Source organism: Colletotrichum graminicola, assembly GCF_000149035.1.
Source record: "Colletotrichum graminicola M1.001 genomic scaffold supercont1.69, whole genome shotgun sequence".
Classification (NCBI taxonomy): Eukaryota; Fungi; Ascomycota; class Sordariomycetes; order Glomerellales; family Glomerellaceae; genus Colletotrichum; species Colletotrichum graminicola.
The window spans coordinates 118,725-135,368 of NW_007361073.1; the positions used below are offsets into that span (position 1 = coordinate 118,725).

General features: G+C 53.8%; 7 protein-coding genes across 7 annotated transcripts; 2 read left to right on the forward strand and 5 right to left on the reverse strand.

Annotated features, from left to right (window-relative positions):
• Positions 1–2,308: 2,308 nt before the first annotated feature.
• On the forward strand, positions 2,309–3,984 carry GLRG_10913 (major facilitator superfamily transporter; the record flags this gene model as incomplete). The annotated part of the gene is made up of 5 exons (XM_008101587.1): positions 2,309–2,490; positions 2,544–2,565; positions 2,619–2,692; positions 2,752–3,081; positions 3,141–3,984. 5 exons carry the CDS (start codon positions 2,309–2,311, stop codon positions 3,982–3,984), a joined length of 1,452 nt encoding a protein of 483 aa, XP_008099778.1.
• A 324-nt stretch (positions 3,985–4,308) lies between these two features.
• Positions 4,309–6,126, reverse strand: GLRG_10914 (heterokaryon incompatibility protein; the record flags this gene model as incomplete). The annotated part of the gene is made up of 1 exon (XM_008101588.1): positions 4,309–6,126. One exon carries the CDS (start codon positions 6,124–6,126, stop codon positions 4,309–4,311), a length of 1,818 nt encoding a protein of 605 aa, XP_008099779.1.
• Positions 6,127–6,507: 381 nt separating this feature from the next.
• Positions 6,508–8,585, reverse strand: GLRG_10915 (F-box domain-containing protein; the record flags this gene model as incomplete). Its single annotated transcript, XM_008101589.1, has 4 exons — positions 6,508–6,571; positions 6,669–7,323; positions 7,391–7,695; positions 7,798–8,585. 4 exons carry the CDS (start codon positions 8,583–8,585, stop codon positions 6,508–6,510), a joined length of 1,812 nt encoding a protein of 603 aa, XP_008099780.1.
• An 829-nt stretch (positions 8,586–9,414) lies between these two features.
• On the forward strand, positions 9,415–11,193 carry GLRG_10916 (MFS monocarboxylic acid transporter; the record flags this gene model as incomplete). Its single annotated transcript, XM_008101590.1, has 1 exon — positions 9,415–11,193. One exon carries the CDS (start codon positions 9,415–9,417, stop codon positions 11,191–11,193), a length of 1,779 nt encoding a protein of 592 aa, XP_008099781.1.
• A 247-nt stretch (positions 11,194–11,440) lies between these two features.
• On the reverse strand, positions 11,441–12,526 carry GLRG_10917 (uncharacterized protein; the record flags this gene model as incomplete). The annotated part of the gene is made up of 1 exon (XM_008101591.1): positions 11,441–12,526. The coding sequence occupies one exon, from the start codon at positions 12,524–12,526 to the stop codon at positions 11,441–11,443; it is 1,086 nt and encodes a 361-aa protein (XP_008099782.1).
• Positions 12,527–12,968: 442 nt separating this feature from the next.
• GLRG_10918 (uncharacterized protein) lies at positions 12,969–13,593 on the reverse strand (the record flags this gene model as incomplete). Its single annotated transcript, XM_008101592.1, has 1 exon — positions 12,969–13,593. A coding segment is annotated over exon 1 (540 nt), but the record flags the coding sequence as incomplete, so codon positions are not given.
• A 598-nt stretch (positions 13,594–14,191) lies between these two features.
• On the reverse strand, positions 14,192–14,875 carry GLRG_10919 (uncharacterized protein; the record flags this gene model as incomplete). The annotated part of the gene is made up of 4 exons (XM_008101593.1): positions 14,192–14,214; positions 14,319–14,410; positions 14,475–14,550; positions 14,680–14,875. The coding sequence occupies 4 exons, from the start codon at positions 14,873–14,875 to the stop codon at positions 14,192–14,194; spliced, it is 387 nt and encodes a 128-aa protein (XP_008099784.1).
• Between the last annotated feature and the right edge of the window lie 1,769 nt (positions 14,876–16,644).

Sequence of the window (16,644 nt, forward strand, 5' to 3'; positions counted from 1 at the left end):
ATTGCGCGATTGCGTCTTTGATCACGACATAACATTGAATACTGCTGAATTCGCGCCGGCAGGCGTCAGTAAATTGATGCACTAATTAAGGTTCGGAAACATTACATCCACTTACTAATAAGTTGATCTGGGCCCCGATCGGCAAAACCGATATCATTTGACACTTAGGATAAGGTCCGATATCACGGACCAAGTACCAAAAAACTCAAATCGTGCCGCACTAGGCCAAAAACAGGAGGGTACATCATGATTTTAGTTCTACGTTGCAGAACTTAATTTATATCGGCATAGGCCACGTACTACCCTAGGAAGTGACTTTTTTTCTGTTAATTCTGCTAAATCCCCTGCTTTTCCTATACAAATTATTATCAGGCTCCAGACTTAGGTTGAGTGTCAGAAATAGACTGATAAGGCAGGTACTACTGTTACCTACTGCTGCCAGCGCGCCTGCCTACTACTGCCAGCACCTAGCTGCCAGCGCTTACCCACTGTTACTAGCGCCTACCTACTGTTACCTACTATTACTAGCGACAGTATAGATAGGTAATAGTAAAAAGGCGCTAGCAGCCGGGCGCTAGTTAGAGAGACACAGCTGGCGACAGCTGTCGCAGGGGTCCTGGCAGTACATTTGTTAAATAAACCTTTGACCTTGCATTGAACTCTCGTTAACCCTAACCCTATGTACTTTTATATCGGAGTACGGGCGATATCGCCCTGATATCGGTTTTGCCGATCAGGCCCCTGGTTGACGTCAACGTCGGGTTAAAGCTTTTCGAAGACCTACTATTGAGGAACACCTTGTCCATCTTGTTTCCCGATGGCTGAATGCTACTGCAAGTCACTACTTACACATTGCTCATGAGCCGATGGGTGTTGTCCCTCCACTGATGCTCCTGCCACATACCAAGTATGACAGTGAGATCGAGAGACAAAAGAACCACAAAGGTGCATGTAAAATGCCAGTCTTAAGGTAGTGTAGATATCCATACATAATAAAATCATAATACAGTCAAGAGGGAACAGCATAAGTGTCACACTAAGGCAAGCACGAAGGTCACTATATGTAGCTGCCTACTATAATACTCGGCAGCACATCAACCTTATATCATACAACTCAACCCGTAGAAATAGACATCGTGCCCGTTACTCAGCACAACATAAGGTCTCTAAAAGTAAAACAACACCACAGAGGTATCTAGACATAACTACCCTGGTTACTTATTGGATTCGCTAGGCAAAGTATGACCACAAGCCGAACGGACTCTAGCGTCTGGCGGGCAAGGGGAGGGAACACTGGCCGGGATATGCGATGAAATAAAACACCGTTCAAACCACTATGTCCCTTCGGAAGGGAAAAGAACCATAACACCTGGTCTCCTCTCGCGCGGGCCGTAACTGCGGGACATCTGAGGGTTCCAAAATATTAGACTCTTCTTTTGTGGGCTGTTCCGCCGCCCACGCTTGTGGGGACACCGGCACGACCGAGACACCCTAGCCCCGCAACAAATCGATGACCTATTTCGACTGTGTCAAAACTAGTTCTAGACTTGAGACTATATTAGGTAATTCTAAGCCAAATGTCTGTTTTTCCCTCATGTAAAAAAAGCCTACCGTGAGCAGTCCCGCTTAAACATTTCAGCGAAGGAGAAACTCTGTCAGTTAGACCTATCAAAACTTCAACACGTGGGGATTGGGCTACGTAACAGCACGCCCCCCCAAAAGTCAATTTAATTACATCGTCTAAGTCTTAGAGGAGCGCTTAGTCGTGTCCTATACCCTCAGCAAGCATTAAGAAAAATACTACCTTGGGCTTAGAGGTTGCCACGACGAATGACTAAGTCCGGTATCGGGCTCATAGAATAACGCTAAGGGGAGTTGGTTCATCCAAGAAATGGAGCAGACCACAGGTTTGGGCCCAGACTAGACGTCTTGGGTAAGGCCTCGAGCATCAACTCATACTTAGCTCGTATACCCCAGGTGCGTGCTTTCTCCGACGGGCCCGGTTAGGTCGCCAAGTATCAAGATCTGTTTGCATAGTGCCCGTTGATAGACCTGGAGGTCTAGGTTTCTCTTTGACGGCGTAAAATGACCCACTGGTGGTTTGCAGCTCGGGTGGCTTTTGAGGGGGAAATGAGATCGTGGCCTCGGGCCCAAAGGGTTGAGGCTTTTCCTAGCATGTTCGGCATTTTCTTTCTTATTTCCTCCTCATACAAGTATTCGACTTGCGAGCCCATATTCCTCGCATGCCAGAAGGGACTTCATCCCACGCCCAATACCAGAGACTACCCTGCGGCAGAGCCTTTTCGAAATGGCTGTTGTTGCTATTTCGGAAGTCCAAGGTCCTCGGCAAAACGCCATAGAGTTGAAGACTGGTTCCATGTCGTGTGATGAACTGTCTTGGGCAACAGACTGTCGTGGCCATCCGCGAAGCTGGGGACGGGCGAGAAAGACCTATGATACGTGCTGGGTCATCTTTCTCGAGTTTTACACGTATGAAGAAACACCTGCACTTGTGCCTTGCGCGCTGATGCTGACTCTCATAGGACTACAATAAGCACCGCTGGGGTAAGTCCTCCAACCACAAGTCCTCAGCGAAGACTATACTGACTCTCAAGAAGACACCCGTTGCTGCGCATGTATACCGCGACCTCGGCGTCAGCCCAGTTCTGGCGACTTTCCTGTTTGTTTCGACGTACGATGAGCCGGTACTCCTCCCCAATGGTGCGCCCGTCTTCTAACGTGGAGGACCAGTTATCTCGTGGGCCAAGCAATCGGCGGAGTTTTCCTGCCTCCGTGGTCGGAATCCTTCGGCCGCAAGAAGCCCTACATCGTCAGCACTGCGCTCTACAGCATCTCATGCGTCCTGGTCGCCGCGTGTCCCACCATCCCCGGAATAGTCGTCGGACGCGTTGTGGGCGGGTTCCTCTCCGCCATTCCGGCCATCGTAGCCGCCGGGAGTATTGAGGACTTGTGGGATACCCATGACCGGGTCTGGTGGGTCTTTTGGTGGGCAATGGTGGGCAATATCGGACTGCTGGCTGGAGGTGTCGTAAGCGACTTGATCATCTCCTGTGCCCACTGGTACAGTTGCCTCTATTTCTCCAGACGGTTATCGCGACTTGACTAACAAACCCCTTCAGGACATGGGTTTTCTACACACCAGCAATCGTCAACGCCTGCATGGCCGCGCTTCTTTTCACAATCAAGGAGTCGCGGCCCTCGGTTGTGTTGGCTCGGACTCTTTCGGACAATGAGCGGACAGGCAGCAGTCAGGTCTCCGGAACCAAGCCAGGGAACACCCCATCTCGCGAAAAACTCGATATCGTCCGGCCACTGCGATTCCTTTTCACCGAACCGATCGTCTTCCTCGTGTCAGTTATCAGTGCCATCGCATTTGGTCTGATCTATCTCTTCACGGAAGTACTGCCCATCATTTATGTCTCCATGGGCCTTGACAACGGTTGGAAGAACACGCCCTTCCTCGCTCTGGGCTTAGGGATTATAGCGAGCGGACTCACGCGAATTTACGACTCCCGCACACTTGCCGCCCGATCCGCCAAGGGGTTGCCCATCACCCCAGAGTCAAAGCTCGCCGGGGTTATTATCGGGGCACCCCTTCTGGCCAGCGGCCTTTGGTGCTTTGCTTGGACAATACCGCCGGATGTGCTGCTTCACTGGGCCGTACCAACAGCGGCCCTCGTACCCATCGGGTATGCTGTGAACGAATACGACTACGTGCTGGCTGGGTATCTTACGGATTGTTATGAGACATATGCTGCGAGTGCTTTTGCGGCACTGGGGCTCACACGCGCGCTGCTGTGCGCAACCTTTCCGCTGCTTGGTAGCGTTTTGTTTCACTCTGTCAATCCTAACAAGGCATCATCCATCTTTGCTGTCCTGGCGACAGTGCTTTGCATAGTTCCCCCTCTATTGTTGCGTTACGGACGTCGGCTGAGAAATAGAAGTCCGTTTATAGGCCTTTAAAAGTTATCGATCATCGTCGCTCTGGGCCCTCATAAGCGGTCCGGTGCAGTTCGCTCGGTACATGAATATCACGATACGCAAAGCCCGATACACAGCACCACTGACCTGTACTACATCTCAATTCTTATATAGTATGTGGAGTATCGGGCCCAAATTGGTGTCGTCCTAGTGGTTATGGATGTTTAGCGGAGAAGAGTTATTCTTGTCCTATCATCTCGCTCGACGGAGTCTGAAGACAAATGTGCATAAAGAAAAAAACACCTTTTATGACGCGAAGAGCATTTTGGAAGCATTCGAATAACCCAAGAACGGATATAGCGAGATCTACAATGACTCCATAGTCCTGAGCGCGGCCGAGAAGTTGGAAACGATGATGTGAGCAGCCTTGGCCACCGTCTTCCTATCGTTGACCTCAGCCCTGAACTCCGGCCCTAACATGGTCGTAATGCTATCCCGCTTCGTCACTCGCTTCCTTTCATTCGACTGAGCAGAGGCGGTCTTGGTCTCTGCCTCGGAAGGCAGCCGCCAGTTGGCAGCTTCGTCTCTCAGTAACCTCTCTAGATTCCCCTCGTTGAAAGAGTTCTTAGAATCCGCGATACCGTCAAGGTATCTGAACACCCACTTGGTCTTCCTCTCTTCGTTGGTCAGTACCCCGAATAACAAACACAGGGCCCCGTCTTTCTGGCTCAGGGAGTTGCAGTGCAGGCGCACGAGGGCGCCGTGCGCCTCCGTCGCTCGAAAGGTGGCTGACGACGACGATGAGGAGGCATCGTCCGCCAAGGTCCGCGGGAGTTTGAACTTCTTCATCGCGATGAACCCGGCCATCGAGTCCATGTACCTCGGGATCGCCTCAACACGGTTGAAAACGTCTCCTGCCGATCCCTTGCTGTTGATGATGAGCAGCATGATGGCATACTCTCCGAGATGGAAGTTCGAGTCGTACGGATTGACCTGGACGACATCGAGGTCTCTCCCGGAGGCCTTAGAAGGGACGAATATGTCGTGCACTTCGACCTTGAGGTTCTCCGCCCGCAAGGCGCGATTGTTGGTCCACTGCAGCGCGATGGGGCGCGGGAACTCGCGGACAACGCGATATGTGTCCGTCACCCCGGTCTCCTCTAGCGGGACTCCGATGAGATGGCCATCTTTTGTGGCCGAAGCCAGCACGCCGATGTACTGCGGCGGGCGGAAACCAAAGTTCGAGATACGGATGTCGGCCGGGCGGATCAGCGTGAGCTGTATCGACAGCCCGAAGTTGGTCATGGAGTACGGCACCGGCCTGATCGTGGCATCGTTGGCGGGCTGGTACGCTTGGCCGTTCTTGAAGTTCCGCGGCGAGGGAGCCAGCATGCTGACCCAGGAGCCCGGATCGCTCTCGGTCCACGACCAGGCGAAGAGGGACTGGTCTGTCGAGGTCTTGAGTATCTCCTCCTGCAGCCTCGTGAAGGCCTTTGGGCCTTCGCCGTAGAGGAGCGGCATGTTGATGTCGAAGATGCCGAGCACGCAGTAAGCTAGGTCCTCAACCCGCGTGGTCCGCCGGCAGGATAGCCAGGACATGCGCTCAGCGACGCTCGCGGCGAGGAGGAGCTTCCTGTTCCTTCTGTGCAGGTACTGGCAGTCGATGTTTGTGACGCTCTGTATGGCGTCCGCGAGCGACCTGCGGTTTCCCAAGAGATTCCACTCTGCGGAAAAGAAAAGGACTTCTCGCGGCGCCAGGAGTTCCTGGAGCGTCCAGCCGCGAGCGAACCACCGACTCCGAGACAGGGTCTGATGTTGCTCGCTTTGGTCGCAGTCACTCAGCAACCCTTCAGGGTGTTCAGTATCTGCGAGGTAGGCGTAGCACTTGACAGAGCACTCGTACCAAGCGAACATGGAGTTGATGGCCTCCGAGAGCTCAGCGGAGCTGTCCTTATTGATACAGCATGTGTCAATCCACAGGTAATCCAGCCCGTCGCGGAGCGCTTGCGCCCTGGCGAGCTCGATCTTCTTAAATCCCTGCTTCTCTCTCGCTAACGCAAGATCGTTCCAATCTTGGAAGGTGACTTCCCCGGCGCTCCATGTGTGTGATACAATGGCGTACCGAGGCACGTCGTCACCGTAAAATTCGTCCAAAAATAGCGTGTTGTTGTTGATGAGGCGCATAGTGAACGCCGTGCTGGCATCTTATTCTACGATGAATTGATTACGCCTGAAGTCTATCCGAGGTCGCCCTCTAATCAGACGATCTAGGTGTTGTACGAGCGGGGGCAGCTGAAGAAGAGAGGATCATGTGTTGGCTCCGTTGTCACCCTTTCAGCACCGATCTCTAGCTCTATGGGTTGTGGCAGACCACCGGCTGGCGCCAGCTGCGAGACCCTCGGGGAGCTTGTTACCTCGACGCTGGGGGGATCAACGTCTTTTTATCCATTCCATGCACCGCCTCTATGCAGTCTTGCTTTAATGAAGGCGATTCGAGGGACAGTCAAGGCTTTTCGGAGCTGCCTCGTCTGTGAGTTGGTGTCTCACTCGTAGTCATGAATCCCACTACCCCATCGATCTAGTGGCAACATACCAGTGCAAGGCAGCCTTGAACGGGGCAACCCACTTCCTGAGTCGTAAGTCGTATTAACCGCCTCGCAGATCCATGGTTGCGTATCCAGGGCTTTTCTCTCAGCCCAAAATCTCCATAATTCCACGCAACATACCCGTTGTTGGAGATTGCAACCAAGAAATCATCGTCCACTGCAATACCTCGCCAACCACCCGTCATCAAATATGAGAGATCCTCCTCCTCGGTAAACCAAGGAGAATCTTCGTTGATGACCTGTGTTGATGACTTGTCGGCGACGCAAAGTGATCTGACACCCGATATTCCAACTCCAGTCTTCCAAAACCAGGGCGTACCGGTTGCCTCCTCCATGGTGGTATGGTTTTGTATGTAGTATATGACATCGTTCCAAACGACACCACCCTCACGTTCAGGTAATGAGCAAGACGAGAAGTCCCAAAGTGGCCGGCGCATGCCTTTGAGCTCCTGTGCAGTGCATGAGAATGTCTCGTTGATGGTGTTGAAGTTGATTCGACTAAAAATCATGTTTCGTGGTGTTTCTGCAGACTCCGCACAAGGGGCCTCAGAGTCGACGATGCCGTAGGGTGGGTCTTCGTAATATACGCTAAGGCTGCAAAGTCCATAAGCATTCACCGGCTGACAATAAACTGGGACACAAAAGTCCGATCGGGTGGTCAGACTAGTTTCGTAGCTGAATGTCTGTACGTGCTTTGTATCATTGAATTTTTGAACGATGATTACGAAGCTTTGAGGTTCAGCACGCTCGTAGGCTTCTATATCCGTCTGGGAAGCTTTTCATATCAGATACATGTTAGCCCAAAATCTCACAAAGAAAGTCAATATGTTAAGAAGGCTTACTCTTCACAAGAAAGCCATCCATGAGGTAGAAAATGCTGCTTTTGGTCGGATGGCAAGCAAAGAGCACATTGCTGGAAAAGTTCAGCATTGCAGGGTCCCAGGCGGCGTATAGTGAGGTTTTGAGCATATCGGGCATCTTGAGTTCGATAAGACCGCGTTCCCAACGCCAGAAATGGTATTTTGCTTCGTCTCTGGAAATGACCAACATACACTCTTTGTGGAGGTGGATCCCCTCCTTGACCCCGTACAAGCGGGATGGAAGCACAACCCGCCGGTACTGATTCTTCTCGAGGTGGTAAACAATGCTAACTTGGTTAGCATTGAGGACTAGAATGACACGGCAATGCAAGGGCAGACGAGATCAACTGAGAAAATAAAGCAGAAACATGCAAGTTGGAATGACTTACAGTGATCTTTCTGTTCTATCGTTAGCAAGAGCCAGGAGCTTGTTCGTCAGCGCTGACACGACGAAGTCTTTTTCGCCCCTGACGACTAGATCTGGGGGTGACACCAAAGTCCTGGTCATGCTGCGGATGTCGTCAATGAAGAAGCTGTAAGGGTCCCATTGCCATGCAATCTTCCCATCGCAGTAAGCGTAGCTATAAGGAGCAACCGGCCCTGCTGGAGCGGCTTTGTTCTTGGCGTGTTCAAGAGCGCGATCGTCAAGTTTTAGTGCAGTGCATTCGAGCAGGGAAGAGCCTGACGTGGCGATATGGAGAGACGATATGTATTTTCCTTGTCTACGAGCAGCGGCCTTTGCGGCGAGAGGCCGGAGCAGTGACCAGGGCGATACGTCGGGATGCGACTCGACGAGACCGGCAAAGTGGGCTCGTGCAACGTCGCTGGCAACTATATCGGTCGTCCACGCCCTGCGCCATCCTTTGGAGACGTTTGTGCAGTTGAGGACATCTTGATAATCAAGGCTGGCGGATATTGTGGCAACTATCTCTTCGGGAAGGTCGGGCAGATCTGCAAACTTGGGGGTCGTCTTCCGAACCAGGGATCTCAGGTATAGCAGTTCCCATGGTGAAATGGATTGGACAAGATTTCGCAGGTTAGCTTGTCGCAGGGTAATGTCAGGTGATGCATCGTCGTTGGTTAGCTGTGAGTAACACTCGGCGATGAAGTTCTCGTCTAGATCTGGGCTGCTGTGTCTTCTTTCCTTGGTTAGATGGCCCCCGTCGGACGACGTCATCGTGTAAGCGGAACCGGGGGCAGTGAATGGCTGGAGACACGATGAGGAAACGAGATGATGAAGACTGGATATCAGGAAGTCGCGAAGTCGCGTCGGGCCTACATCTGCATATCTGTACACGTGACAAACGGTTATGCAATTGGGAAGGAAGCTGATGTGAAGTGGCTTATGTCTTATGTCATCAATGATTTAGGTGAAGAAACGTGACTCGACTCTTTGACTGGCCTCCGATCTCGCTTATTTTCGCTTGGTTGTTCCCAGTGAAACGGCGCTGCCAACCTCCCTAAGCTCTCTCGGCAACACCCACCGCTCAGCGTCATGTTCGCTATTAGCTCTGTGCCTGGCGCGCCGTGTCAGTCCTAACCACCAGCCGGACAGCGCAGTCGAGCAGACTTTCAAACAGCCTAGGTGGTGGGTCCCCACCTTCCTTGGCCGTTGCTAGCAAGCACGACATCATCATTCGGTGACAGAGGCGACCAGCTGACGTGCGAAATCGTGACTTGACTCTTGCTACCTACCTACTGTCTCGTCTCCCGGCCCTCCCCTCCTAATTAGTCTCCACCGCCCTCCACCCAGCTCTTCCTCTCTGGCTTCCGTCCACGACATGTCCGGTCTCGCCCTTTTCTACCCTTTTGAGCTTTCCCATGATTCTTTGCTTTAATCCTGCGGCGAGAATGACCTGCGACCGTCTTGTTTCTTCCATCTAATTCGCTTCTCTTGCCTCACTATCTCACTCACTCACCACCGGCCCACGGCGCAATCTCCGAATCGCCAATCGCGTTCCATTCATCCCACCCACACACACAGCTTCCGTGTTGAAGCCATCACCATGGCGCGTGCCTCGAGCCCGCCTACTCTGTCCAGCGACCGGACTGGCGTTGCGACACCTCACGACGATGACGATGCATCCTCCACCATCAGCCGTTTCAGCTCACGATCCTCCCTCGATTCCGAAAGACCCTTGAGGCGAACGCGCCAAAGCCGCCGTGCCGCCAACACCCTACGAGCCATCTCCTTCGTCGCCGCCCTGGTCTCCGCCCTCTGCGCCGGCTCAATCACTGTCTTTTCCATGTACGGCCACATCTTCCAGGAACGCCTGCACTATACCCAGTTCCAAGTCAACGGGCTGGCCATCAGCAGCTCCATCGCCCTCTACCTACCCGTCTCCCTCCTCGGTTACATCTGCGACCGCGTCGGCACCCCGCCCCTCTCCCTTCTGGCCGCTATACTGTTTAGCGGTGGCTACGCCGTGGCTGCAGGGACATATCGGAAGCTTGAGGCGGAGAACCTGGGCGGCCTGCGTGATTATGCTGGAAAGCGTATTGCTGGCGGCGCCGACTGGACCTACCCCCTGATGATCTTCGCCTTTGTCTGTGTTGGCGTCGGGACCTGCTCCATGTACCTTGCCGCCGTTGCGACGTGCGCAAAGAACTTCGGCAAGGGAAAACATCGCGGATTGGCCCTCGCTGTGCCCATTGCTGCCTTCGGGTTGAGCGGCATGTGGCTGAGCCAGCTTGGTAGCCATGTCTTCTACGAGCGTCTACCCGACGGTTCCGTCGGGGACCTCGATGTCTTCCGCTTCTTCATCTTCCTCTCCATTCTTCTGCTAGTTGTCGGTGTCATCGGCACTTTCACGCTAAAGGTCGTCGACGAAGAGGACATCATTGAGGAGGCCGCTGAGGAGCTCGAGCGGAGCGGCCTTCTTGAACGCAGCACCTCCTTCCTCAGCGCTCGCGACCTCGAGCGTAGTAGGACATACGGCTCCATCTCACGCGTTGCCGATCAAGAAGGCAGCGGGCTGCTTGGGCCGGCCGAAGACGACGCCAAACTGATGAAAAAGATGGTGCTCAACGCCGAGACGAGGAGCTTCCTTACCGACAAGACCATGTGGTGCTTCGCATTTGGTTTCCTGTTGATGATTGGGCCCGGAGAGGCCTTCATCAACAACCTCGGCACGGTAATTGGGACCCTGTATCCCCCCACCATGCGCTACGCCGGACATCCGACGTCGCCCGCGACCCACGTTTCCATTGTCGGGATAGCGAGCACCGTCGCTCGTCTGGCCACGGGGACTTTGACGGACCTTCTCGCGCCCTCGCCGCAGACGCAGCACCTGCAGGTTTCCTCGACGCCACCCTTCCTTCGCGGCAGGCCTGCCGTCTCCCGTGTTGCCTTTCTCCTCTTCTTCGCTCTTCTCCTGTCCCTGGGCCTGGTCGCCTTGGCCTCCGGCTTCATCCAGGAACACGGCGAACGTTTCTGGATCGTTTCGGGCTTGATCGGCACGGGCTACGGTGCCGTCTTCAGCCTGACGCCGATCATCATCACTGTCATCTGGGGCGTCGAGAACTTTGCGACCAACTGGGGGATCGTCGCCATGTTCCCCGCCCTGGGGTCGACCTTTTGGGGCCTGGTCTACTCAGCCGTGTACCAGTCGGGCGCGGAAAACTCGCCTCAGCGCGAAGGCGCCGGAGACGCCTTCTGCTACGGCAAGCAGTGCTACGCACCGACGTTCTGGGCCATGGCCATCACTGTGTGGGTAGCATGCGGCATGATCCTCTTCGCCTGGAAGGGCAAGGGGGGGTGGGCACAGCGCGGCATCGTCATTTAAGGCATACAGGGCATCACCTACCAATACACTAACTGCATCATACACATCGGCGTTCGGTCAAGGTCACTGGGTTGGGCTGGGCGTAACATATCTATCAGCATGCATTTATTGGGTATATATCGCATACATAACGTCATGAAACATTCCGGGCCGGTTCTGTCTTTCCTCTCGTGACCTAAAACAAGAAACACGCACGCACGCACGCAAGCAACAAAAACGCTGCTCCGCCTCGCACTGTTTGCCTCAATCACAGCAGCAGAATAGCCAGCACGGTCGCCAATCCCATGACCAAGCCAGCAATCACGGGGGTGGCCGTCATCGTACCCGAGTTCCTCGCGTCGAACTCGCTCATCGTCTTCATGCAGATCCACTGCGAGTAGAGCAGCTTGTCGAACAGCACGCTCATGACGGGGGTATAGCCGTTGAGCCCGCCCGTCGGCCTGGTCGTGCTCCCCTCGCTATCGAGGATAAGCTCGACATCGGTGAGCTTGAGCAAATTGTAGGAAGAGGGCAGGGTCGGGTGGCAGCGATTGTCGTTATCGTCGTCGTCGTTGTCGTCGTCGCCGTCGTCGCCGCTGCCGCCGTCGCCTGGGGCCTGCGCCACCAGCTCGGTGGGGGCGTCGGGCCCGATAATCTCGGCGCCGGTGATGTTGACGGCGCCGGCGATGAGGTTGCAGCGGAAGTTCCTGTCGCGGCGGGTGCGGTCCTCGAGGTACATGGCCATCTCCTGACAGCGTGGCAGGGTCTCGTTCCCGGCGTGGTCGGCGCGGAAGTCGTCGACGTAGCCGGTGATCTCATCCATGCACGACTGCTGCAGCCAAGGGCTGCAGTCGGTGGTGTCGGGGTCGGGGACCTCGTGGGCGATGGGCAGGGTCTGGAAGAGGTGCTGGAAGATGAGGGCGCAGCCCTTGGGGTAGCGGTCCGAGGCGAGGTCGAGGCCGGCGGGGGCGCCAAGGTAGTAGGACTGGGTGTAGATCTGCTTCTTCATCCAGCCGCCCCTGGAGGAGGAGGAACCGCCGCCGCCGCCCTGGACGCTGCCGGCGCCAGCGCCGGCTTGGGCGACTGTGGCGACGGTGAGGGATAGCTTACGAATGTCGGCCATGTCGCTGTCATCGAGGGGGATGTCGATGACCTCAGGGGCGATGCCGACGCGGCGGAGCACGGAGCTGCCGAGGGTGCAGTTGGACTCGCCGACGAGTTCATCGACGGCACCGGCCGGGCAGGAGATGTCGGCGCAGCCCCTCAGTGAGACCTCGGTGAGTATGGGGACCGTCGCCAGGGCGGGGCCCGTGAGGAGGGAGGACCCCATGAGACTCAGAGAGACGAGCCTCATGGCCCTTCTTTTAGTATCGAGCTTGGGGGTCTTGGTTTTTCCCTTCCTCGGAGAGAGGGGAACCAGAGAGGGCCAAGGGACCAAGAAACCCAGAACCACAGCCACGCCCGACCGGGGAACTGTTCACGGCGTCCCCGGTGCACGCGAGTTGCGTATCCGGTGCCGGATTCCCGGGCTCTGGAAGGTGGACGGGGGGGAGAGGGTTGGCACACGGAAGTACGGCAACGTCGGGTAAGGCTCTCTGGGCTAGGCGCCGTGCCGGTTGGTGTGTGTTCGCGGGCGGGGTGTGGGTTTTATTGTTTGAGCGGGAAGAGCGCTCACTGGAGGAGGCTTGGGGGCCAGGGGTGATCTCTTGGGTCCATGGGACGAGAATATGCTTGGGTATGGAGCTTTGAAGGCGAGGTATATGTGCTAGGGAGTTTTAGATATCGCCAACCCGCCTGTCGCCGGCATCTTTCTTGTTCTTGAATTTTTCCAGGTTGGGACGAGCGATTTCGATTTTCTTTGGGGGATGAGAAAATTTTGGGGGAGCGGGGGTGTACATACACGCTCTCATACACACGCATACACACACATACACACACACACACAGAGGGAGAGAGAGAGGGAGAGACAGAGAGACAGAGAGAGAGAGAGAGCGAGAGACAAGGCACTGGGCAGAAGAAAGATGGGCGGTGTCTGGCCCCAGGAGAGGGTCGCGTGGTGCAAACTGATAGGTGCTACAACGGGGTTTTGTCCTTGGCATTGGCCTTGGCACCCTCACCGATTTGTGGCGCCGAGCTCGTCGAATACACGTCACTAAATGTGGTTTCCGGTTCCGCCAGGTTCCGCCCAAGGACTCTCTGAAGGAGGAAGCTTTCATAGTAGAGTGAGGTTTACGGAGGACCGTGTCGAAACGATCTGAGGGAATAGTCGCATGGGACAACGTCAAATCTGAGCTTATGCCATTCGCGGCAAATACGATCACGGAGGAAATAAACATGAATATTATAAAGTTCGGCTGACGGAAGTGTGTACTGAGTAATAACGGGAGCTTGAGTAATTACAGTATGTCATTGGATGACTAGGTAGGTAAAGGGGGCGGGGGCTTACACCCGAATGCTAAAGCCGAACAAGCTTACTCGTGCCCCTGTGCATAGTCAGATCTGCAACGCAACGTCAAGCATTCATTGAATTAAACTCTACTCTGCAGAGCCCAAAATCGCCATCCCACCGAGTTGTGTACAGGTCCCCTGGGAAACGAGGACTGTCTCGGCTCTTCATTTCTTCGCTCCGATTTATCCATATCTACTGTTTGGCCGCTACGTCCAGACCTTTGCTTTGGTCGAGTGGCTGCACATATGGTTCACTGAAGACAGAGTGGAAGAGTACACTCTTCTGAGGGTGTGCCTATAGGGATTGCATTCGCGTGACTGCGGAGTAAATGGCTATGTATAGAATGTTAAGTTATCACCAAACCAAAAGATAAGTCTGAAAAAGTCGTCCCCTTCCCCCTTCCTCTTGCTTCCCTGCATGTGCAGGTATGACACTACTACTATCCTCGGGCTGCCACTTCTTCCAGTTGCGCATTACCGGCGAACCGAGAGTCAAAGTTGTAACGTCGTCCAGGTGATCGCCTATTGTCAGAACCTGGAACAAAGCGTATGAAGCCCTGTCCAAGATGACCTAGTTGCATCGGTACGAGCTCGCTAATGAGAAAAAGCCGTGGCAGTTAGTCTCAAGGCCGAAACTTCAAGGCTTGATGCTTTCCCAATCAAGTCTACAGTGAATTTCAAGGATCAAATGTACGTACCCTTGTCGTTGAAGTTCCAGTTGGAGTCGGCCAGGTTGAAAATACCGGGACTGACAATCCCGCCGATGGAGGCGCCGGTGCAACCGTTGTTCCTGTTTGTGAACGATATGTCAGCTTCTTCGCATGCGGGTGCGCATCTTTGCAAGGTAGACCTACTCCCAGATGGTGCAAGACGTTCCCTGGTCGGGGCCAAGCGAGGTGACAATGTCGTTCCAGCCGTTCTGGAGGTTGTCTGCGATGCAAAATCCCAGGTTAGCATTTAATACTGCCCATTGATCCTTGTGAACCGGCGGATCATCATCGCAGAATCACAGCCCGGGGCAAAATCCCAGAAGGTGTCAGATTTTGGAAGAAGACTTACAGCACTGGCCAGTGTTCGACTCCAAGTTCTCACAACGGCCAGAAAAGTTGGCATCGGCGCAGATGAAAAGATGCGTGATGGCCTGAATCGAGACCTCTGGGGCGTTGCCGACGGGAACGTTGGAGGGCTCGTCCCGGGAGATGACACCAGCAAAGGCGGCGCCAGCCAGAGTGAGGATCGGGAGAAGGAACTGCATTGTGGATTTTCTGGTCTGTAGGACGAGATTGTAGTGATTGATCAGTGGCAATGGTGCTTTTAAAGACTTGGCTGGAGAGCTGGAAGGTTGAGGCTGCTGGTGAGAAGAGAATTGGAAATGGGCACGTTTTGAGAGGGTTTATATATCTCGAGACTCGGTTTTTAATAGCCTATCTCAGATAATATCCATTTCATTAATATTCACAAGATGTACAATCATCAAAGCAGTTGTCCGGCTTCCTCTTCGGCTTTCAGTATACCTGCAAACCGGTCTGATGGTGCTGACATTGCATTGTGAACCCCAACCAAATTACACATCCACTTTCGAGAAAGATTGCAACATCATCAGATGCTGATCTGCATGTAATAGGCTAACAACACATAGAATACGACTTTGTTGATAGTGTTGCGTTAGGTTCCGGCAATACTAACCGCATACGAAAGCATTGACTTACTTCGCTTGGCTGTGGTCAGCACGCTTGCATGAAGTATAGCAGTAGCAATAGCCTATGTAGGTGTCAGGCGCCCGGGGGGGGGGGGGAGCCCCGGGGGCGGACCGGAAGTGGGGCCACGGGCTGCTACACTGTCACCCGGAGGACACGTAAAAGGGGAGTTTGTACGGATAGGAATTCTAGGATGGAAGAAAGGCAGATAGGAATAATCGTCATAATTGACCCCTAGCTACGTTATTAATTGGCTCCTTTACTCGGTGCGATCCCAGCCTCTGACAGTAGGTTCCGGCGTCGATCACACCCATCCCATCCAACGGAATCCTTCTGTCGCCTTAATTAAGTCTTGCCAAATAGAATTCCGATATTAAAGTCTGTTCATATTCAGCCTTTCTCAGCATCTTGAACCCAAAAGAGCCACCGCAACGTTTGCAATGGCACGACTTTTAATGTGAGGATGCGTGCTGGAGACTTGCTGACACTATTCAAGCTAGCCATCATGGTTCGTCTGATGCCACGGTGAATGCAGCTCGAGCTGAACAGCCTAGGTGCTCGGCGTAAGATGCAGGAAGCGCCACATTGTAACGTGGCCGACATCAACAAACGCATCTATAAAACTGGGGCAAAGTGAGACAATAATAATAGCTACGTCTATCGTATTTCATTCTTATTGGAGGAAAATCTGGATTTTTCTTTTCTTCTGAACAACGGCGATTCAAGCGACGTGACACATATGGCTTTTCAAGGTATTACTTATCACCTAGTAACTTGAATGGCTTCAGCCTAATTCGAGTCAGCTCGCCCCTTTCGTCCCCCACAGGGTACACGAGACCAGTAAGCACTTCAGTCAGTCCTCAATTAGGGTCACGATGATTCCGAGATTGCTACTCAATCCGGACAACGATCTCGCCGAGCATATCCTGTCTGGTCTCAACCACCGCGCTGGCGGCATCTTCCAGTTCATCGCCCACATGCTACAATAACGCCAAGTTGCGACATCACTTCAGAGCCCCATGTCAGCGACGACTATGGCGGGAACCTCCTCCCCAAGAAAAATAAGGACGACAAGCGCCGTTGGGTCGACAACAAAGGTGGCAAATGTGCATGCCATCCCGTCAAGGACGACGGCTGCTATGCATTGTAATTACGACCCGTGCTTACACTCCTGCTTCCTCAATCTAGACGGGAGCCTAGTAATTCGCAAAGTTCTCTTGCATCGTCTGAATCGAGCTGAAGCAAGTCATGGCCTATATGGGCTGGCTGGCGCCCTAGTAAAGCTATACGATACGATCGTGACTTGATATCTCGCCAATGCTAGATC